The sequence below is a fragment of the Protomyctophum bolini genome (assembly GCF_963924005.1).
Source record: "Protomyctophum bolini genome assembly, chromosome: 18".
In the NCBI taxonomy this organism is placed as follows: Eukaryota; Metazoa; Chordata; class Actinopteri; order Myctophiformes; family Myctophidae; genus Protomyctophum; species Protomyctophum bolini.
Genome location: NC_137879.1, coordinates 34,738,784 through 34,763,394, shown reverse-complemented (window position 1 = coordinate 34,763,394; position 24,611 = coordinate 34,738,784). Strand labels below are relative to the sequence as shown.

The window sequence follows — 24,611 nt, the reverse complement described above, 5'->3', positions numbered from 1 at the left end:
CTCTGTCTTCTTCGTCACTCTGCTCTTGTGCATTCATGTTAGGGGCGACTCGGCTGTGGTGAGATACAGTGACCCCACATTGGTGTTTGTCTTCCTGCTGGTCTTTGGTGCAGCCACCATCAACTTCAGCTTCATGATCAGTACCTTCTTCTCACGGGCTAATGTAGCAGCAATAGCAAGCCCCTTTATCTACATCTTGACCTACATGTTATGGATTTTGAACAATGCCGGGAGGACATCTCTAGTTATTTCCAACTTGGCCATGGGTATGGGAGCCGAGGTCATTGCAAAGTTTGAAAAACACACAGGAAGCCAGTGGTCCAACCTGTTTGAATCGGTGACCTTATGGGAGGAAACTAAATATGAGTTGTCATTGTCCATGGCCGAGGTCCTGGGGATGCTGCTGCTGGACGCCTTGCTGTACGGCCTGGTGGCGTGGTACATTGAGGCCGTTTTCCCTGGCGAGTATGGAGTACCGCTGCCATACTACTTCTTCATCCTGCCCTCCTACTGGCGCAGCAGCCCCCATACGGCTCCCGTCAGCGGGAAAGAGGAAGAGGAGGTCGCTGGGAGCGCTGTGAAGGGTGAGTTCATGGAGGAGGAACCGACCGGACTCGTCTCCGGGGTCAAGATCAAACATCTGACCAAGGAATTCAAAGTGGGCAACGAGACGCTGCAGGCTGTACGGGACCTCACGGTAAACATGTTTGAGGGACAGATCACCGTGCTGCTGGGTCACAACGGGGCCGGAAAGACAACCCTGCTGTCAATGCTGACCGGTCTGTTCCCGCCCACCAGTGGACGGGCTTACATCAACGGTTATGACATCTGTCACGATATGGCTCTGATCCGCCGCAGCCTGGGTGTCTGTCCTCAACACAACATCCTGTTTGATTACCTGACAGTCAGCGAGCACCTGCTCTTCTACGCACAACTGAAAGGCTTCCCCAGAGACCGGATCCCGGCCGAAGTGGATCACATCATCGGAATCCTAAAACTGGAGGACAAGCGCCATGCCCGCACAAAGACCCTCTCTGGTGGCATGATGAGAAAGCTGTCGGTTGGCATTGCCCTGACCGGCGACTCCAAAGTGGTGATGCTGGACGAGCCCACATCGGGCATGGACTCCTCGGCGCGACGCGCCACCTGGGACCTGCTGCAGGGGGAGAAGCGCGGGCGCACCATCTTGATCATCACGCACTTAATGGACGAGGCCGAGCAACAGGGCGACCGCGTGGCCATCTTGGCTGGAGGAGAGCTGAAGTGCTGCGGCTCGCCTCCCTTCCTCAAGAACAAATACGGACCGGTTACCACATGGTAATTGTGAAGGACGCTCTCTGTAACATGTCTGATATCACCCATCGGGTCCACATGCATGTCCCTAATGCCATGCTGGAGATTAACGTGGGAGCGGAACTGTCCTACAATGAAGGACAACACAGACCTCACAGACAGCCGGATGCTCAGCTCAGAGGACTTCTCCAACATGAAGCTCAACACAGGGCTCAGATTATGCATGCAGCAGTTCTACGCTACAGCGGCGGCAACAAGAGGAAGCCGTCAACAGGAAGCTTGGCTCTGATTGAAGGGCCTCTGGTCATCTTCCTGGACGAGCCATCCACCGGTATGGACCCCGTGGTTAGACGACTGCTGTGGGATGCCGTCACGCGCGCCTGTGAGTCCGGCACGGCCGTGGTCATCACGACACATGACCATGGAGTAGTGTGAAGCCCTGTGCACCAGGCTGGCTGTTATGGTCAACGGTCAGCTGAAGTGTCTGGGCAGTCCCCAGCATCTCAAGAGCAAGTTTAGCAGCGGCTACACCCTGCTGGCAAAGGTGGCGCACTACGTAGAGGAGGTGGACCTGGAGGAGGAGAAGGCAACCTGCAGCGCTTCAAACGTTTCATTTAAAGCACCTTCCCAGTCTACTGAAGGACGAAGAAGTTGTATGTGGGGAGGAAACTCAGCCATTTGCACAAAAAACTGATCTTGGCTGGAGTATTCTAAGTTATGGTGGGAGGAGTGTTTGCAACGAGGAAGGAGCATCGGAAACGTAAAGAGAAGGCAACTAGAAGCCCAGCAGGAGGGCAAAATCTACTGTTTACCAGCGTTGCCATGTCTGCTTGTAATATACAATTTGGGGCTTTTTTTTAAGTGTAGTTGCTTAATTGGGCTAGCTTTTTAATGTTTTTTAAAACCGGTGGTTCCCATATCTTTTCATGTCGAGCACCCCCAGATTAATATGTATTCGTCCACAGAGTCGCAGACCCCTATTTGAAAATATGTGGTGCCAGGGACCCCCATACAAGATTTGTGTTGTTAAAATGTTTCAAAAATATTCAACATTTTACTTTTTTTCCCAAGATTTCTTTGAAAATAGCAGATCTACAAACTCACAATGTGTTGTGATGTGACACATTGTGGCCTTGTTGATCTGCTATTTTCAAATGGCAAAGGTAAAACTGAGCCTATTTACTTCTTCTGGGCTTGTTTTCATAGACCTGACCGCTTTTTTCTTTTGGAAATTCTGGCAACGCACTGATTACCTGCAATACACCACCTGCAATAGCCTGCTAGGAAGGAAGTGAACAGATATTGAATGAAGCAGCACACAGAAAAAAACTCAATTGTGCCCCCTGTAAGAGGCAATGCGGCGCCCTGGAGAAAGCCAGGAATAAGGTGAATACAGTCAGTAACCGACTCTTAAGTTCTCATAAATTCTAGTTTGGTTTTGAAGCCTGATGATGATTGCAGAATGCAGGCCCAAAGGACATCAATATCCTACTTAAAGACCTCCAAATCATGCCGACTATGTAATGTACATGCACAATATTGTAACGATCCCAGGAACAGGAGGCAGAGACGTAGTTACCATGAACGATAAAGATCCCTCTTTATTCCTTTGTAGAACACTCATATAACAACAGCATTGATATTCCTCTTAGGTAAACGTGCACTCTCAACCAAACTACCCGGCACAGAGAGCCTCTACCTAGGACCCCCGTCACTCACTCTACAAGTCCCACCCCCAAGACAGTCCCATTGGCTGCAGCCATAGCTGGCCGCTACACTACCCCCCCCTCACAAAAGTCCTCGACCCCGAGGACCGGGCCAACAGGCAAGATAAACAGCCAACGTACACCACGGCAACAGCCTAGAAATCAAATACATCCCCCACATCCCAAATACAGTTCACAACTCTTGTTTTTTTTTTGTTTTTTTTTCACAATTCACAACGTCCTTGTCAGACCAGATCCCACTTCAGACACCAATGTAACGATCCCAGGAACAGGAGGCAGAGACGTAGTTACCATGAACGATAAAGATCCCTCTTTATTCCTTTGTAGAACACTCATATAACAACAGCATTGATATTCCTCTTAGGTAAACGTGCACTCTCAACCAAACTACCCGGCACAGAGAGCCTCTACCTAGGAGCCCCGTCACTCACTCTACAAGTCCCACCCCCAAGACAGTCCCATTGGCTGCAGCCATAGCTGGCCGCTACAATATTATAGGTTTACAGTTATAGCTGCTGTCAATGCTGACCGGTCTGTTCCCGCCCACCAGTGGACGGGCTTACATCAACGGTTATGACATCTGTCACGATATGGCTCTGATCCGCCGCAGCCTGGGTGTCTGTCCTCAACACAACATCCTGTTTGATTACCTGACAGTCAGCGAGCACCTGCTCTTCTACGCACAACTGAAAGGCTTCCCCAGAGACCGGATCCCGGCCGAAGTGGATCACATCATCGGAATCCTAAACCTGGAGGACAAGCGCCATGCCCGCACAAAGACCCTCTCTGGTGGCATGATGAGAAAGCTGTCGGTTGGCATTGCCCCGGCGACTCCAAAGTGGTGATGCTGGACGAGCCCACATCGGGCATGGACTCCTCGGCGCGACGCGCCACCTGGGACCTGCTGCAGGGGGAGAAGCGCGGGCGCACCATCTTGATCATCACGCACTTAATGGACGAGGCCGAGCAACAGGGCGACCGCGTGGCCATCTTGGCCGGAGGAGAGCTGAAGTGCTGCGGCTCGCCTCTCTTCCTCAAGAACAAATACGGGCCGGTTACCACATGGTAATTGTGAAGGACGCTCTCTGTAACGTGTCTGATATCGCCCATCTGGTCCACATGCGTACTTCAACATTGCGGGCTACCACACACTGGCTACGGGCCTTGTGATGGTGGACAACGCACTGTTCAAACTTGTGACAGGGGACTCTGCTGGCCGTGGACTGGCTGTCTCTAGCTGTGGGGCAAGGAGAGTGCTTTGGTCTGCTGAGCTTCAACGGCGCAGGGAAAACCACCACCTTTAAAGATGGAGTGCCACAATTTTTTTATTTTTTCCATTTTTTTTTGTCTATGAGGTGACAGTACTTGGAGTCGTTTTTATGTGCAATGGTGTATTAACTTTGTATTTAGGGTTTCTTCCTGGAGGCTGAACCCTTGACAGTCAAACGGGCCAATGAAATAAACAGTAATATAGTGACATCACATTATCAGTCCCTCCCCTAACTCCCCCCCCCCCCTTTATCATACAACTACAGCTGTGGGTGCGGCTTCAGTTCAGTTAACTGGTGGGCGTGTCCACATAAAAGCATGATTTTAACAAATACTGTACACTTTTTGGAAAAAGTTCTTCCTCCTTATATTATAATAATACCTGATGATCATGTTTTAGGGTGGGAAAAAATCGTGGCACTTTAAGATGCTGACCGGGGACGAGAGTGTCACTTCCGGGAGCGCCTACTTCGACAGACATTTCGGGCCCGAAATTTGAAGCCCGGCCCGGCCCTAACTGGGTCAGCCCGAAGCTCGGCCCGACCCTAAAAGTTATCATAATGTTAGGCCCGAAGCCCGATAAAGCCCGACAAAGAAAAAAAAGAACGCCACTTTAATGCATGGCCAGCGCAGCAGCATGCGCCGTCAGTGGTTCAGTGTGTGTCTGTGAGAGAGTGAGAACGGAGTTCAATGGGACTTATCGCCGAAATAAAGGATTTAAACACGTTAGACTGTTAATGTACCATTTCCATATCATTCTAATGGATTCCATTTCCAGTGGTGGTGAGTAGCTCCCGACGGCGCGTGCTGCTGTGCTGGCCATGCATTTAAGTGGCGTTCTTTTTTCCCATCTGAAGTGAAGCTATGTCCAAGACCCCAAGTATCGTCCCCGTTCGGTGTCCAAAAGAACAAACATAGCCTACAAAGTTTACAAACCATCCATGCACCCGCTCATGGCGTGTCTCGACAGCTTATGACTAGACACATGTATACATATACTATATAGAGTATGTAGTTGTAATTTGATTAGCAGTATACTGTGGTTACTTTGTGCCAAAAAGTGACAGCCGTCAACCATTTTTTTGGGTATGCAAGAAAAACAGCAAATCTGTGCCTGGTTTGCTGGGACCAGATTACACAGATGACCATTTTTCTTACGTCATCATTGAGAGCTAGTCATACATATACACACCACGTACTCTGGTATACATACGTATAGATATAGAGTATGTAGTTGTAATTTGATTAGCAGTATACTGTGGTTACTTTGTGCCAAAAAGTGACAGCCGTCAACCATTTTTTGGGGTATGCAAGAAAAACAGCAAATCTGTGCCTGAGCAATTAATTTGGTTCGCAAACCAGAGGCCAGACAGCGGTAGCAAGTTCAACAACCACCGTTCTAATCTGTATATCAGTATTTAGAATGGACTTAATTGTTAAAGCTCCTCATTCTGAATTGAGCTCATCTCATACCCTGGGGTAAAATGTTTTATTATTTTCAAATCCTGGTAAAATTCATTCACCAGTCAGTATTCTTGGTTTTCCAACTCCTCATGCCATTGGTTGGTTTAAGTTAATTTGTTTGATCCAGGGATAGCCAGTAGCTCTCTGCTTCAAAACACAAGTTCATGTTTCAGCTTTATTTTTATTTTTTTACATTTGTATTTATTTTTGGTATGTGAGTGATGCAGCACTTTACTTTGGTTTGGAGTTGAATTAAAACTTAAAACTTTCAAATGTTTAGCTGTAGGCATACACTACAGTGTTACAGTATGTGTACTTGAACCATTAATTATTTAAAAGATGGTATTTCAGGCAAATATTGAAGTTATTAAAAAAGAAGCCTATCCATCATTGCCGTAGGGAAAAAAAGGAAAACAATCCTTGCTACCCATCCTTCCCACGAAAAAATAAATAAATATAATAAAATAAAATAAATTCCTTGCTACCCATCCTTCTCACGAAAATAAAAATATAAAATAAAATAAATTCCCTACCTACTCAGCCCATAAATGGCTTAGGCCTTAGGGACATGCATGTGGACCAGATGGGTGATATCAGACACGTTACAGAGAGCGTCCTTCACAATTACCATTCGGTAACCGGTCCGTATTTGTTCTTGAGGAAGAGAGGCGAGCCGCAGCACTTCAGCTCTCCTCCGGCCAAGATGGCCACGCGGTCGCCCTGTTGCTCGGCCTCGTTCTTCAAGTGCGTGATGATCAAGATGGTGCGCCCGCGCTTCTCCCCCTGCAGCAGGTCCCAGGTGGCGCGTCGCGCCGAGGAGTCCATGCCCGATGTGGGCTCGTCCAGCATCACCACTTTGGAGTCGCCGGTCAGGGCAATGCCAACCGACAGCTTTCTCATCATGCCACCAGAGAGGGTCTTTGTGCGGGCATGACGCTTGTCCTCCAGGTTTAGGATTCCGATGATGTGATCCACTTCGGCCGGGATCCGGTCTCTGGGGAAGCCTTTCAGTTGTGCGTAGAAGAGCAGGTGCTCGCTGACTGTCAGGTAATCAAACAGGATGTTGTGTTGAGGACAGACACCCAGGCTGCGGCGGATCAGAGCCATATCGTGACAGATGTCATAACCGTTGATGTAAGCCCGTCCACTGGTGGGCGGGAACAGACCGGTCAGCATTGACAGCAGGGTTGTCTTTCCGGCCCCGTTGTGACCCAGCAGTACGGTGATCTGTCCCTCAAACATGTTTACCGTGAGGTCCCGTACAGCCTGCAGCGTCTCGTAGGCCACTTTCCACCACTTGAACCACTTGAATTCCTTTGTCAGATGTTTGATCTTGACCCCGGAGACGAGTCCGGTCGGTTCCTCCTCCATGAACTCACCATTCACAGTGCTCCCAGCAACCTCCTCTTCCTCTTTCCCGCTGACGGGAGCCGTATGGGGGCTGCTGCGCCAGTAGGAGGGCAGGATGAAGAAGTAGTATGGCAGCGGTACTCCGTACTCGCCAGGGAAAACGGCCTCATTGTACCACGCCACCAGGCCGTACAGCAAGGCGTCCAGCAGCAGCATCCCCAGGACCTCGGCCATGGACAATGACATCCTGTCATTAAAGGTCACCGATTCAAACAGGTTGGACCACTGGATTCCTGTGTGGTTGTCTTCAAACTTTCCAATGAGCTCGGCTCCCATACCCATGGCCACGTTGGAAATAAGGCAGTCATGCTTCCTGAAAAGGCTTCTATCGACGTAGAAGTAGTAGATCAAGTAGATCAAGTAGGTGTAGATGTAGATAAAGGGGCTTACTATTGCTGCTACATCAGCCCGTGAGAAGTAGGTACTGATCATGAAGCTGAAGTTGATGGTGGCTACACCAAAGACCAGCAGGAAGACAAACACCAGTGTGGGGTCACTGTAGATCACCACAGCCGAGTCGCCCCTAACATGAATGCACAAGAGCAGAGTGACGAAGAAGACAGAGATGGAGAAGCTGAGGAGGTACGTGAGGAACCAGGCACTCCAGTGGAGCCAGTTGCTGAGACCCATCATGCGCATGTACTCCTTGAGCCTTTTCTCATTCTCCTGCACCACTGCCCCTACCATGTTGCCCGAGGTGTAGATGAAGCTGAGCACCAGCATTATTGGCAGAATATCTATAGAAGCAGAGTTGTACTTGTTAGTAACAATGAGGATTCCTACGAACAGCAAAGGCAAGGCTATTTCCAACACAGTCACCAGGATCCGACGTTTCCGCAGCACATAGTTCTTCCACAGCAGCAAGCCAAGCTGCCGCGTGAGACTCATCGGTCTGCCGTCCTTTATGTCATTTTTGCTTTCTTGTGAACGGTGTAAGAACGGAAATATGTTGTCGCGCTTCTTCCTTCACTGTCACTCGATCGATAATAAGCATTATTCATAATGCCGACTGACATCACAGACAACGTCAGTATTCTTGTGACGTCAGGCATGTCCATACAGTTATTGAGCTCAACTGACACACCCATAACTCTATGTTGTAGAATAGAAGCCACATTAAGCTCTCTCTCTCTCTCTCTCTCCAGCCATGAAGAATAACCACCAGTTCTCCAGTCCTCTTGAGAAAGACTCTTATCTATAACTTCTCTCCTGTCTTATTTCTGCATGAAATGTTTTCATTCATAAAACATTTCCAACACGCACCGGTTGCGACAGATGCCATTAGTGATTCATTTTCAGTGAGAAGATGTTTATTCACACCAGGAGTGCAGTGCGACCTCACACAACCAAGAGAGAACACAGGCGTTTTGTCGCTCCATGTGTGAAAAGCACTTAACAGGTAGCATTACACAAGCAGTATGACAACAGTTTGGGGAATTCCTATTGTTTAGATAGACCATTTATGCTGCTAGGGGGGAATCAAAAACAGCTCTATTTGCAATAACATTACTGGTACGTGTTAAATTAAATGTACGTAAGTGTCCCTGTATTTGTTTCTATGGATCTTAAGCAAGTTTCAGGCATGTAAACGTCTAGAGCCTATAACTGTAATAACCTATAATATTGTGCATGTACATTACATAGTCGGCATGATTTGGAGGTCTTTAAGTAGGATATTGATGTCCTTTGGGCCTGCAATCTGCAATCATCATCAGGCTTCAAAACCAAACTAGAATTTATGAGAACTTAAGAGTCGGTTACTGACTGTATTCACCTTATTCCTGGCTTTCTCCAGGGCGCCGCATTGCCTCTTACAGGGGGCACAATTGAGTTTTTTTCTGTGTGCTGCTTCATTCAATATCTGTTCACTTCCTTCCTAGCAGGCTATTGCAGGTGGTGTATTGCAGGTAATCAGTGCGTTGCCAGAATTTCCAAAAGAAACAAGCGGTCAGGTCTATGAAAACAAGCCCAGAAGAAGTAAATAGGCTCCGTTTTACCTTTGCCATTTGAAAATAGCAGATCAACAAGGCCACAATGTGTCACATCACAACACATTGTGAGTTTGTAGATCTGCTATTTTCAAAGAAATCTTGGGGAAAAAAAGTAAAATGTTGAATATTTTTGAAACATTTTAACAACACAAATCTTGTATGGGGGTCCCTGGCACCACATATTTTCAAATAGGGGTCTGCGACTCTGTGGACGAATACATATTAATCTGGGGGTGCTCGACATGAAAAGATATGGGAACCATCGGTTTTAAAAAACATTAAAAAGCTAGCCCAATTAAGCAACTACACTTAAAAAAAAGCCCCAAATTGTATATTACAAGCAGACATGGCAACGCTGGTAAACAGTAGATTTTGCCCTCCTGCTGGGCTTCTTGTTGCCTTCTCTTTACGTTTCCGATGCTCCTTCCTCGTTGCAAACACTCCTCCCACCATAACTTAGAATACTCCAGCCAAGATCAGTTTTTTGTGCAAATGGCTGAGTTTCCTCCCCACATACAACTTCTTCGTCCTTCAGTAGACTGGGAAGGTGCTTTAAATGAAACGTTTGAAGCGCTGCAGGTTGCCTTCTCCTCCTCCAGGTCCACCTCCTCTACGTAGTGCGCCACCTTTGCCAGCAGGGTGTAGCCGCTGCTAAACTTGCTCTTGAGATGCTGGGGACTGCCCAGACACTTCAGCTGACCGTTGACCATAACAGCCAGCCTGGTGCACAGGGCTTCACACTACTCCATTGTCATGTGTCGTGATGACCACGGCCGTGCCGGACTCACAGGCGCGCGTGACGGCATCCCACAGCAGTCGTCTAACCACGGGGTCCATACCGGTGGATGGCTCGTCCAGGAAGATGACCAGAGGCCCTTCAATCAGAGCCAAGCTTCCTGTTGACGGCTTCCTCTTGTTGCCACCGCTGTAGCGTAGAACTGCAGCATGCATAATCTGAGCCCTGTGTTGAGCTTCATGTTGGAGAAGTCCTCTGAGCTGAGCATCCGGCTGTCTGTGAGGTCTGTGTTGTCCGTCATTGTAGGACAGTTCCGCTCCCACGTTAATCTCCAGCATGGCATTAGGGACATGCATGTGGACCCGATGGGTGATATCAGACATGTTACAGAGAGCGTCCTTCACAATTACCATGTGGTAACTGGCCCGTATTTGTTCTTGAGGAAGAGAGGCGAGCCGCAGCACTTCAGCTCTCCTCCGGCCAAGATGGCCACGCGGTCGCCCTGTTGCTCGGCCTCGTTCATTAAGTGCGTGATGATCAAGATGGTGCGCCCGCGCTTCTCCCCCTGCAGCAGGTCCCAGGTGGCGCGTCGCGCCGAGGAGTCCATGCCCGATGTGGGCTCGTCCAGCATCACCACTTTGGAGTCGCCGGTCAGGGCAATGCCAACCGACAGCTTTCTCATCATGCCACCAGAGAGGGTCTTTGTGCGGGCATGGCGCTTGTCCTCCAGGTTTAGGATTCCGATGATGTGATCCACTTCGGCCGGGATCCGGTCTCTGGGGAAGCCTTTCAGTTGTGCGTAGAAGAGCAGGTGCTCGCTGACTGTCAGGTAATCAAACAGGATGTTGTGTTGAGGACAGACACCCAGGCTGCGGCGGATCAGAGCCATATCGTGACAGATGTCATAACCGTTGATGTAAGCCCGTCCACTGGTGGGCGGGAACAGACCGGTCAGCATTGACAGCAGGGTTGTCTTTCCGGCCCCGTTGTGACCCAGCAGTACGGTGATCTGTCCCTCAAACATGTTTACCGTGAGGTCCCGTACAGCCTGCAGCGTCTCGTTGCCCACTTTGAATTCCTTGGTCAGATGTTTGATCTTGACCCCGGAGACGAGGCCGGTCGGTTCCTCCTCCATGAACTCACCCTTCACAGCGCTCCCAGCGACCTCCTCTTCCTCTTTCCCGCTGACGGGAGCCGTGTGGGGGCTGCTGCGCCAGTAGGAGGGCAGGATGAAGAAGTAGTATGGCAGCGGTACTCCGTACTCGCCAGGGAAAACGGCCTCAATGTACCACGCCACCAGGCCGTACAGCAAGGCGTCCAGCAGCAGCATCCCCATGACCTGGGCCAGTGACAATAACCTGAACTCCCTTACGTTCACCGATTCAAACAGGTTGGACCACTGGATTCCCGTTTCTAAACTTTCAAACCATGCAATGAGGTCGACTCCCATAGCCATGGCCACGTTGGAAAGAAGGCAGGCAGATGTCTTCTGGGCAACAGTATTATTACGCCAAAGGTACAGGATTGGTTGAGGGAAGTAGGCCAGGATATAGATAAAGCCGCTTGCCATTGCTGCTAATTGGGACCGTGAGAAGAAGGTACTGATCATGAAGCTGAAGTTGATGGTGGCTACGGCAAAGACCAGCAGGAAGACAAACACCAGTGTGGGGTCACTGTTGTACAGAACAGCACACATTTGTTCACTACAGCCAGGGATCGGCCGTTGCGCGCAGCAATCATTAAGAGGAACGCACAAGAGCAGAGTGACAAATAAGACGGAGATGGAGAGGCTGAGGAGGTACGTGAGGAACCAGGCACTCCAGTGGAGCCAGTTGCTGAGACCCATCATGCGCATGTACTCCTTGAGCCTTTTCTCCTTCTCCTGCACCACGGCCACTACTATGAAACCCGAGCTGTAGCTGAAGCTGAGCACCAGCAGCAGTGGATATATAAATATATATGTCGGTTGAAAAACTATGATGGCTGAGAACAGCAAAGGCAAGGCCATTTCCAACACAGTCACCAGGATCTGACGTTTCCGCAGCACATAGTTCTTCCACAGCAGCAAACCAAGCTGCCGCGTGAGACTCATCGTCCGTCCTTTCTGTAATTGTCACTTTCTTGCTAACGGTGTAAAGTCAGAAATACGTCGTTCCTTCACTGTCGCTCGATCGATAATAAGCATTATTCATAATGTCGACTGACATCACAGACGACGTCAGTATTTTTGTGACGTCAGGCATGTCCACACAGTACTTGAGCCCAGCTGACACACCCACAACTTCTATGTTTTAGAATAGAAGCCACATTAAGCTCTCTCTCTCTCTCTCCCTCTCTCTCCTTCCAGCCATGAAGAGTAATCACCAGTTCTCCAGTCCTCTTGGGGAAGACTCTTGAGTCTTATCTATAACTTCTCTCCTGTCGTCAGAGGACATCGAAACGTTTTCATGCAGAAATACTACTTTGAACTCACAGCCACAACGTATTTTATTTATTAACAAAAGAAGCAGCTACAGGTAAACAAAAGACAGACTAACTAACTACGTAGTATAGTGAAAACAAAAGCCTGCCTATACCTAACTACTCTAACCAAACATTGTTCAAAAATACATAAGTGGCAACCACCCCTTTTACCTAGTGTGCTTAACAAAGGTTCTGCCTATGTGGTGTCTATGTAGAGAGGCCTCTGTCTTTCCTGTCCCAAGGCAGCAGCATACAAAACAGGAAGTAGAACAAATACCTAATAAATACCTAAAGTTTGCTCTGGGAACATAAGGGCTACGAACAAGGCTACAAGGACAGGGCTACAAACAGGAAATGGTTGAGAGAGACTGAGCAGAGGTGGGACCCAGCCTTTTATAGACAGCAGATGGTGGTGATTGGATGAGGGTGTGGCCAGGTAACAGGTTGATTGACACCTGATGAGACCTGTAGTGAGTGACAGGGGAAGGAGAGATAGACAAGGGAGGAATACAGAAATCCCACACAAACCTACGTGGAACGTAACAATATAAAATCAATACAAAACAATAAAACTGGATTACTAAGAAAAGGATTTACCACAAAAGTCAAGTTAATTTATATAGCACTTTTAAAAACAACAGCAGTTGACCCAAAGTGCATTCCAAGAGACAATAGAAACATATGGATCCTAGTCCATTTACAAAGCAATAATAAAGCTTATAACACAATCAGAAAACACAAAAAACAACAACAACATACATTGACCTCAAACCGTGTTTAAAGCTAGAGAAAAAAGGTGGGTCTTTAAATTGGATTTACATTTCTCAATGGGGCTTGCCTTAAAGCTGCACTATGTAACTTTCCTCTTCTACCCAGGATTTGAACCCGGTTTCTTGCACAAGAGCTAACATTTTTACAACTGAACTATTAGAGCTGACATCCATGGGTCCAAGTGAGATATGACCGTTGACACTAAATGTCTCAATAGAAGAGCAGGGAGACAAAATGCAACCACCCCAATTCTATAAGTTATGCAAGGGATAATTGACGCCCGCGCCGGTTGTTGTTTAGAAATAACTCCCTTTAGAATGATTAAACACCTCCATGAACCACTTACTACACGGCTACTTCAAAAATAAATGAATACATTTGAGCATACACGTTCACTGAAGCAAGAATGTCGTAGAGCTGAGCGAGCTTGGAGAAAAACCAAACTCACCATCCACCTAGAGATTCTTAAAAAGTCAACAGTCTCCTATAACAAAGCCTTGCGTCTTGCATGGCAGGCATATTTCTCTGGCATTATTAATGAGAACAAGAAAAATGCCAGAGACTTAGGGCCGATTCATACTCCTATTTTACCACTGTTTAGGCGCTGTAGTGCCGAAATGATTTCGGCTCGTCAGAAAATTTCAGTAGCACCAAAGAGCCGACTTTAGGACGGTAACCGCCTTCCCGAACCTCAAATTACATCACATTGTAGGCTCTACAGCGCCGAACCGACTTTTATTCGGCTCTAAAATAGGAGTATGAATCGGTTCTTATTCTCTACCATTGAACGACTTTTAACCCCCCCCCCCCCCCCCCAGTCCTACAAGCAGTCGTTCCCGGCTTCTAAAGCTTATTTTACTTGTTTATAAAGCTCTCAATGGTCACCTTCATACCTACATGACTGCCTGCTTAAATATGTCCCAAACCGCCCCCCTAAGGTCTTCCACTGCTGGCCTGCTCGCTTTGACAAAAAAAATGGCAACTAAAAAATACGGGGAAGCAGCGTTTTGCTTCTACGGGCCGACGGCGTGGAACAAGCTCCCACTGTACCTTCGACAGGCAGCCTCTGTAGACATTTTTAAGCACAGCTTAACCCATTCTGACCGGGCACCCATTTTGGTGTTGGCATCATGTTATGCTTTAGCTATTGAAAAATAGCAGATCTACAAGCTCATATCGCGCCACCGAGTGGCGCGATACGAGCTTGTAGGTCTGCTATTTTTTTTTAATTCGAAGAACGACTGACATTTTTAGAATCTGATCTCAGGTCAGAATGGGTTAATCAGACCAGTGTGTGTCCCGTGGAAACCTCGTATGAATCTGATCTCAGGTCAGAATGGGTTAAGACCCACTTCTACGCTCATCATTACCTGCCTCATTGGATCGTTCTTCTATTAATTAATTCATATTAAAACCTCGCGTCACAGCATCGGGCCCAGCTAACCTCGCGTCACCAGGCTTTCCACCTCGGAGGAAAGGCCTTCTTAGTCTGTGTTCCAACCGGTCTGGAGCGGATGGTAATTTGTTGTAGTCACTGATTTGTAGTCCGTTAGGCAGGAAAACCACAAGGCGGAATAGGAATTCCGCCATTTGTAGTACCGATTCCGTCTTGTGGTTTCATGCCATCAAAACACGGATTAAAGAATATAAAGCCTAGAAAACGTAGGCTACGCTGTTGGCGGGCTGCCAGACTAACGCTAATCGGGAGGCATACTTTGGTTAGACATAGCATTGGTTCGACTGGATTAAGGTTGGTGAGGCGTGCGTGAAAAGGATAATGAGACAAATATGTCTTAAAACATTATACTTAATAAAAAATAAATAAAAACACCTTAAATATTTTATTTCTTTCATAAATCTTTCACTCAATAGGGACTGCTCCTGTCGCAGGTTGATGATGTTAGATGTTCCTGTGTGGTCCAGCCCTATGGCATATATGGAATGCACGATTGCACGTGCTAATAAAGAATATTTTAAATATTGCTTTGATGCTAATATTAACTCTAGGAAGTATTAAGTTGTTTTTTTATTAGCATATGCATTCCACAATTCCATATAGGGCTGGACCACACATGCCAAAATACATTTTAGTCGACTAAAACAATTGTAGATTTAGTCGGGGGGGGGGGGGGGGGGCGGGTACCGTCCTAAAGTCGTCTCTTCGGTGCTACTGAAAATGTCTGACGAGCCAAAATGATTTCGGCACTACAGCACCGAAACAACAGTAAAATAGGAGTATGAATCGGCCCTAAAGCTAAAATAAAAATGTGCTGTCAAAAACGACACTGATTTGTCCTCAGTAGCACTCATTGTGTTATGGCACTATTTCTGTATACTCGCTCTGTGTCTCAAAGCAGACCCCATCGTTTGGCATTTGGCATTTTTATTAACGTGAGAACAATGGCTTCCATTATAGCATGCTAACTTTCCCAGGAATAGAAAGCCTGCCGTTTCTATTGATGATGATGTCATATGTCTGTGCATGGTCCAGCCCTATGGAATATATGGAATGCACATGCTAATGAAAAGTATTTAAAATATTGCTTTGATGCTCATATTATCCTTAGGAAGCATACAGTAGTTTTTTATTAGCATATATGCACTCCATACATTCCATAGGGCTAGACCATATGGGCATATGACATCATCAACTTGCGACAGGAGCAGCTCCTATTGAGTGAAAGATTCTCTATCTATGAAAAAAATACAATATTTATGTTTTTATTTGTTTATTGTAGTTGTAGAAGTATAAGGTTTTAAGTAGAGATGTCTCGATACTGTATCGGTATCGGATCGGCCCATATTTGTCATATCGGTATGTGTGAATATGCCAGTCTAACCACAGATCCGACACAGGGGTAAGGGGTTGACACTATGGCAGGTAAATAAAATGTTGGGACATGTGGACTTTGCTTTGGAGTTGCCCTTGAGTGAGGAGTCTGCTATAAACACAACACAAGATATATATAGCTAGATAGCTAGCTGGCTCTGTTTGGGCCCAACTGGCCATTGGCTGGCCCAGACAACGAGGCGGGACTTCTCCCCTTTTTTTCCCCTTTTTTTTTGGACTCGAACGGGGGGGTGGCTCCCGATCATAGACTGTAACGGTAGCCACACCCCTCAGAACATACGCAACTTTATGGTAATTTATTTAATAAATGGGACCATAATTTTCCAAAAAGAACATTATGACATGATAAATGAGACTTTAAACTAGTGACTGGAAGCGGAAAGTATTCACGACCATGTTTATTAAGGTAATACAGTCTGAGGTGAAGTTGGACCCAAATACATGGACCTCAATGGAGATATGGGGGTTTTTTGGGCCCAATGACAGCGCCACAACAGGCCATTATATGAACTTTCAGGAAGTCCCAATTTTCTTAGTGGCTTCACAAAATATCTGTCTGACTGCCCCCCTGCTGTAAACACAACATGAAATCACGACACTGGTATCGGTATTCTGTGTCGGTATCGGCTAACACAGGAATTGAGGTATCGTTTCGGAAGCAAAAAAAGTTTGTTTCGGGACTATTCAAAGATAGCAGATCTACAAGCACCGAGTGCCGCGCCACGAGCTTGTAGATCTGCTATTTTAGATTTTTTTTTTCTTTTTATTGTTGCGCAAATCTTTGAAAATATATTCTTTCAGAGCGAACGTTTTCAACTCAAATCTTTGCTTCTGGGGGTGTCCCTGGAACAACATGGGCCAATTACATATAATTCTGGGGGTCCTTGACATATAAATATTAGGCAACACTGATATAGAAACAGGTATTTCAGAAAACTGCCTGATTTTAGAAGACATTTTCGTAGAATCGTCCTCGGGTCTAATTGGGTTAACAGATTAGTTAGACAGACCTTGTTGTGGGGCAGAAACCTGGTATCTCCATACCGTATTCTATTTTTATTTTCTGTAAATGAATACCCCACAGCGTCACACAAAACGTTGCTATTTTTCAATTTGAATCCTCAAAACCACTTTGTTGAACATATGACGTTTCCACCATAATACTATCTATCGCTAATGAAGGCAGACGGGCAGCAAAAAAAAAGGTTTTATAGGGTTTTTTTTTATTGTATTTTCAATACAAGTATACTTGTCTTGTGAAAGTTTAAAAAATAATGTCCTTTACAAAATACAGAATGTCTGTTCTCCTTTCCAAATCCAGACTTATATACAAAATACATCAAGTTTTGTCACATCTCTCATATTAGAGTTGATATCCCCCCCCTCCCACACACACACACACACACACACACACACACATGTCACACACCAATGAGGTCCGACAAAAGATAATTATAGGAATATAATTTCAAAGTTATATATTATGCTAATGTTCTTTCCTCTCATTCGTGTGTGTGTGTGTGTGTGTGTGTGTGTGTGTGTGTGTGTGTGTGTGTGTTGCACGCGTGTGTGATGAGTCATGTGCAGAGTAATCTAGTAAGAGAGTAATGACACTCCCGTTGACTCGCATTGTAACGATGGAATGCGGAAGTGCTCATTCCATCTCAATGGGATAGTTCCAGCCATAGGGGCAATGTTTGCAACTGTAGCCCATAGGCACCCGCAGTGGCGTGCACAGATACACACTAGGGGGTGCTAGAGCACCACCTGCCCTTGCCCTCTGGACAGCAATGTGCCCTTTTGAAAAAAAAAAAAAAAAAAACTTTTTTTTGTGTGTACATAATAAGTATGTGGACCATGGTGACATTGATCAATTATTGATTTAAAAAAAAAAAAGCTTCTAATATATTATCTATGCTCCAAAATCTATAAATTTCACACTATTAAGGCAACCGGGCCTGTTCCACTAAATGTCTGTGCACGCCACTGGGCCACCCGCTTTGCGGCGAGATCAAAGCATGTCACCACTCTCTTAAAAGATGACTCTGGTGATGTGTGGGTGCGTGCGTGCCTCTCTGTCCGTGTCTCATCTGGGCCCCAGGTTCACGGGCAACTTGGACGCGTGGTTCCTCTTTCCGTGGAGGTTCTGGTTCTTGATGTTCTGGTTCTGTTTTGGCGCCGGCTTCAAGTAAAAATGCAGCTGTGAGTTTAGAGAAGGGAGAGAGCAACAGTTTACTTTACCGAGTGTTTATTTAACTCCATCAAATGGACCTTGTCGGGGTACCTTTTGTCTGAACAACCCAGGAATCAACTGGGAAATAAACGGGGAAAACGATGCTAAACAATGCTTTTGTTTCTTCCTAGCATTTGTATTGTTTGTAAAAAAAAAAAAAAAAAAAAAAAGAAAGACATTTCTTACCATTTTTATCGCCAACCTTAACCCCTTAATTTAAGCATATCTATTTACTGGTATTGTTTAGTTTATATTTAATGTCTGATTCTTCAAATTAGGGGAAGTTCTCTAAGCCTTTTGGCTTTTAACTTCTCCTGCACAGTATTAATATGCATGAATTTATTTTCCTGTTTTTAACCTTTTACTTTTTTTACTGTAAACGTAAATATAATCCTAATCCCACCCTAAAACGAATCCTAAACCTAGCCCAACCTGCATCTTTTACTAATTGTAACACTAGCTCTAAAAAGCACACACACACGCACACGTACACACACACACACACACACACACACACACACACACACACACACACACACACACACACACACACACACACACACACACACACACACACACACACAATTCCATTTCTATTTTTCTATTTCTATTTTCTAGTCTATTTTATTGCTTACCTTTCGAAAATGTATATGTGAACATTATATGTATGTTATTTGGGTACATATGGTAAATGCATGGTGATATAGTGCCATCTACTGTGCTCTGGTTTGGTGGTCTGTCTGGTTCCTGGGCAGGTTGAATTAGGCTCACCTGCTCTGATTACCTCATTTAAATCACCTGTTGGGTCTTGGGCATGTCAGATCAGAACAAACAGAGCAGAGCTGCAGAGAGGAGCTCTCTCATGTCAGAGAGTCTGACATGACATGACAAAGATAAGAGAAAATAATATAATATGAAAGAACTTAACTGAACTCCTGAATAATCTGTGCAGAAGGCGCATACGGTACGTTCCCAATTGTTTTGTTTGTCTGTAAAAGTTGTATTGCCATTGTTTGTGTTTATTGTTTGTGTACATTTTAATGTTTGTTTAGCTGACAAGGACGTTCATATTTCATTGTTTCATTGTATATAAAAGTATATTATGTGGTTTTTGTTACAGTTTTTCACGGTTATCACTTGGATCTACCTGTATGGCCTCAGCAGGCCCCACAGTGACGCTTCTGGTTGAGGGGAGGTATCCAGGGGCGGACGTGGTCACACTGTAGGTTCCAGGCAGTAACAACCGGAAGTAGTCTCCGTCCACTCCTACAAGAACATCACTGTCATTGTCACCCATTCTGACCTGAGATCAGATTCTAAAAATGTCTTCTACAATCCTGACAGTTTTCATTCTGACCTGAGATCAGATTCTAAAAATGTCTTCTATGTCAGTCGCTCTTCGATTTTTACAAAAATAGCAGACCTACACACACACGTAGCGCGCCACTCGGTGGCGCGCTATGAGCTTGTAGATCTGCTATTTTTAAATAGCTAAAGCATAACGAAATGCTATTACACCAAAAGGGGATCCCTCCTAAAATGGGTTGAACGCAATCATTATCATTATGTTATACTTTAGCCATTGAAAAATAGCAGATCTACAAGCTTATACGAGCTTGTATGGGTCTGCTATTTTTGAGAAATCGTGAAAATGTGGCAGAAATCTTTGAATGTATATTCTTTCCGAGCAAACGTTTTTAACTCAAATCTTTGCTTCGGGGGGGGGGGGGGGGGTGTCCCTGGAACAACATATTTTCAGATGTGGGTCAGCGGCCAATTACGTATATTTTTGACATGAAAATGTTTGAGAACGACTGACAGAAACATGAGGTTTTCCAGAAAAATGTCATGATTTAGAAGACATTTGTAGAATCGTCCTCAGGTCAACAAAAAAAAACGTCCAACCCATTTAGACCAACAGGCTGATTCTAACGGCTTCTAAATTCTAATCCAATATACGAAATGTTCTGTAAAACTTCAGATTTGTGTACGACGGAATTGTTGTTGCCACAACTACTAATATGACACCGATTCTGTCCAGGATTGTTATAACAGCGTGCAGTATACTGTATTTTAAATAGGTAAAAAAAAGAAAAAGCTTGCTATTTTCAAAGTGTGTAATCTTTTCTAACAATTGTTTATGATGGGTGCTCGGGTGGCGCAATGGTAAAGTTCCTATGCCCACCACTGCGGCAGGCTGGGGGTTTGCAGGCAGTTTATAATACAGACTTTAGTATGGCCTTCAGAGTACCATGTTCCATGTGCACTTCCATCTAATCACCTCTAGATGGCAACCTTATCCAACACAAAATGTAAGGGCACTAAAATGCTTATCCAACACAATGATTTGTGTGTTGGATAAGCATTTTAGTGCCCTTACATTTTCCTGTAACTATAAAGTGGTCCGTCTTGTCAAAACGGAAGCGCTTTCCTCAGCTAGAATCTTAATTTATAGATATTGTATCATTTTAAAACGTGAAAATCTGCTAATTGCGCGAGTGTCACAGTTGTAGGAGGAAGTATACATTGAGTTTACAATTTAGGCATTTAGCAGACGCTCTTAATCCAGAGCGATTTACATTAAGCAAGAACAGAAAGCGAGGCATACATCACATACATAAAAAGTAGTTATCATGAAACATGCGTAAGCTAAGAACGTAACATTGGAGTAGCCTATACTGTATCTATATAATGAAACTATACATATACACTATACATACTTTACTATTCATATATATGCCTACTATACAGTGCAATATGACTACGTAAAATGCAATTCTAGTGCTTTAAGAGTTTTAAGGCCCCGCGTCTCTCTCACCACTGGTCACGTCATGGTTGACTCCGCCCACAGAGATCTCGGCGTTGGCGATGGCGTTGTTGTTCTCGTCATAGACCATGCCTTTTATCCCATGATGCACCTGGAGAACAGAGAACACTTTGGTTTACCGCCGCGGGCCATTCAAAAACACTTGAAGCCTTTTATACTTTGGGTCCCCCTGCAGGAGTCTGTACGTGGTCCACTTATTTTTTCCCCTTCTATCCCACCAGCGCCACCTTCAGGCATCATGTCCAAGTGTCCTTGACGTGAGCAAGACACTAAGGGGTTATGCCACACCCCGCTTATCCCTAAACGTATTTTCCTTTTTTTTTTTTACTATTTCCAACAAAAAAAACCTTTTAAAATGGTTCCAATAGCTGATCTACAAGCTCACTACATGTAGATGTGGATCGGCTACATCTACATGTATATAGCCATTTTGGGGCGGGGGACCCCTTTTGGTGTTTTAAACATTACGTTATAATTTAGCTATTGAAAAATAGCAGATCTACAAGCTCATATAGCGCGCCACCGAGTGGCGCGCTACGAGCTTGTATAGGTCTGCTATTTATTTATTTTTCATCGTGAAATTATTTATTTAGAAGATTTTTTTTTTTTTTTTTTTTAGGTCAGGCCTAAATGCGTTAAAATGATTTTCAAAATAGTGGTCAGTGTTATACTGGGCGGCCTGGAGTGGCCGAGCGGTCCAGGCCGCAGTCTGAAAGTCCCATGGCGAACCCCGGGTCATTGGCCGACCTGCTCTGATTTGAAATAAATAACACGTGTGACGTCGTGTAACGTCCGTGTTCTGGTGCTCAGAACATCCCGGGAGGAAGTACAGACGATGTACTGTATGTCATTATTATTATTATTAGGTCATGCCTCCTGGCGGAGATTCTGTGCTTTACAGAGTGCACCTTTTATTCACCCCATTAAAACCGGGAAAGCGTCACGTGCCATTTTAGATTTGGCTATTCAAAAATAGCCGATAGATATATATATAATCTCACTGTGTGCCACTACACATCTGTCTGACTGCAAAAATCCACCTGTTGGTGGCGCTATAACAGGCCAATGTGAAAAGGGTGGGATATATTCCTCAGCCTAGTAGGAAAGTCCGTGAAAGATTTGTTCCAAAAATGTGTCTGTTGGTGGCACTATAATAGCCTAGGCCAATGTGAAAAGGGTGGGATATATTCCTCAGTCTAGTAGAAAAGTATGTGAAAGATTTCACGTAAATTGCATGCTGCAATCTGGAGGAGTAATATCAAGAAATGTGTTTTACAAAAGTCGGCCTCCTGGTGGCGCTATAACAGCCGTTCTCGAAAATTTGGGGCAGAGGTTCATCGTTGGCATCCAGGGTGTGCAAAATTTGGCATCGACGGTACCGAGTACCGAGATTAGCTGGTAACAGACGGACACATATTACAGACAGACATACTCACACACGGAGTTCAAAACATACAGTACTCTATCCCCATGCCTTCGGCCTGGTGGAGAAAATAACTCCACGCTGTGCACTAAAATCCCTCCGTGTTGTCTGTCAGCGCATGCTGAGTTTTACATAACCCGTGGTTCTGGCACCGCCCTCAAAAAGAATACTAAAGTATTCCGTATTTAAAACAATTATTTCCAAAAAACGCAAAAGTTCGAACCAGCCAGGACTCGAACCTGGAATCTTCTGCTCCGTAGGCAGACGCGTTATCCATTGCGCCACTGGTCCGCTGCTCTGTAGCCTCTGTCAGCTTGGATTATATTTCCTTCTGGTTGTTACACAACAGGCTACAGGGGAGCCTGAACAATGCTGAACAACGTAGTTCAGCATTTACCCTCCAAAAAAAGTAATCTGATCATACACTTACAGTATCACAAAATACATTTAAAGGTTGTGTAAGTCAGGGGTTCTCAACCCGTGGGTTATTTTGGGGGGTCCCAAAAAGAAAAAAGAGTTTTATCTTTTTTTTCTTGTTTTGCAACTGAATGGCTGGAAAATGGAAATGAAGAGTTAACATACGGTAGTACAGTACATGCATACACCTACCCTAATGATTATATCTGGTTTCAGTAATTTTTTTGGTGAAAAATGTCATTAAATTGCTTTATATTCCCATAGCAATCATGAACATATAGTGTTAACAGGGGCTCGATCCCTGTCTCTCCAGTTTTTAAGAGAATTAATTTTCAGCTCGGGATAACAATTTCATCCTGTCTTTCGGTTGTGCATCATGTTGACCCCAACTTTGTCTCTGCATGAATTGCTGGGCGTCCAGATAGCCTATCACGATTTATTTTGTTTTTTGTCTCCCAGCTCTCAAGCTAATCTCCCTGTACTATGACTCAGTACTGCTATAGTTGAAAACAGATGTCAGAAGCCTACTTAATTTAACACATTGTGTAGGTCATTCATTCACACCTATCACCATCCCACACACACCTTCTGAATAGAAGGCTTCTCTTCATGATCGACAAGGGTAATTAACCATTTTGACCTGAGATCAGATTCGAAAAATGTCTTCTACATCCTGACAGTTTTCTGAAAAAGCTATGTTTCTATGTCAGTCGATTCAAAAAAAATAGCAGACCTATACAAGCTCGTGGAGTGGCACGCTATGAGCTGCTATTTCTCAATAGCTAAAGCATAATACAATCCTAACACCAAAAGGGGTTTCCACCCAAAATGGGTTTTAAAGTCACAAAATAGCACAGTCCTGCCAGTTGCCTTGATTCCTAAAAGTCCTAAAAGCTCAATCGATTCATATCCCTGATGCCTGATGATTTTGCACTCCCGCCACCTGACTGGGTTCGATTCCCGGCCCAGGATGGGTTAGGCAGGAAGACGTTCAATAGGTGCCAATGTATACCGTACGACAACAGTCTCTGTATCAACAACTATAGCACTGATGACATCAGGGATCTCCACATATGGGCATAAAAGGGACACCTGCAGACCTGAACTTGCATTGTTCCTATACCGAGCTAGGCCGCTAGGTCTAGTTGCGAACGCAGTGAGCACTAACTATGAGACCCTAGCAGATCATGTCTGTCTGTCTGTCTGTCTGTCTGTCTGTCTGTGTGTCTGTCTGTCTGTCCCGCTGTTACGTCACCATGACTCAGCCATAACCATATAAGGAGTCCCCAAAGCAACTAATACGTCCAAAACCCAAATATGTACGAGCTGCGTTCGCTTCCCGCGTTTGCGCGTCTTACTTGTTAGTATCATCCAATAAATGCACAACATCTCTGTACATGATGTTTGTTCATCCGACTGTATAGTTTCACGCATCTCGAAGATTTAAGGTCCGACCAACTATATAACTTCAACCATTTAGACCTGAGAGGCCGATTCTACAAATGCCTTCTAAATCCTGACGGTTTTCTGGAAAACCCGATATGTTTCTGTCAGTGGTGTTCAAACACTTTCATGTCAAGGACCCCCAGAATTATCTGCATTCGGCCGCCGACCCCCATCTGAAGATATGTAGTTCTATAGGGACCCTCCCAAATTTGAGTTAAAAACGTTGGCTCCGAAAGAATATACTCAAAGATTTTTCAAAAGGTAGCAGACCTACAAGTTCATAGCGCGGC

The 24,611-nt window shown here is 45.3% G+C and overlaps 1 protein-coding gene across 2 annotated transcripts in view; it reads right to left on the bottom strand.

Annotated features, from left to right (window-relative positions):
- Positions 1–17,177: 17,177 nt before the first annotated feature.
- Positions 17,178–24,611, bottom strand: part of cpn1 (carboxypeptidase N, polypeptide 1) — a 38,763-nt gene continuing 31,329 nt past the window's right edge. For both annotated transcript variants that reach the window (XM_080789525.1, XM_080789524.1), the window contains exons 7-9: positions 21,027–21,126; positions 19,356–19,474; positions 17,178–18,175 (exon numbers count right to left, since the gene is read on the bottom strand). In XM_080789525.1, the coding sequence (XP_080645651.1) occupies positions 18,062–18,175; positions 19,356–19,474; positions 21,027–21,126 (333 nt within the window). In that variant the 3' untranslated portion in view covers positions 17,178–18,061. The remainder of the gene's footprint in view (positions 18,176–19,355; positions 19,475–21,026; positions 21,127–24,611) is intronic.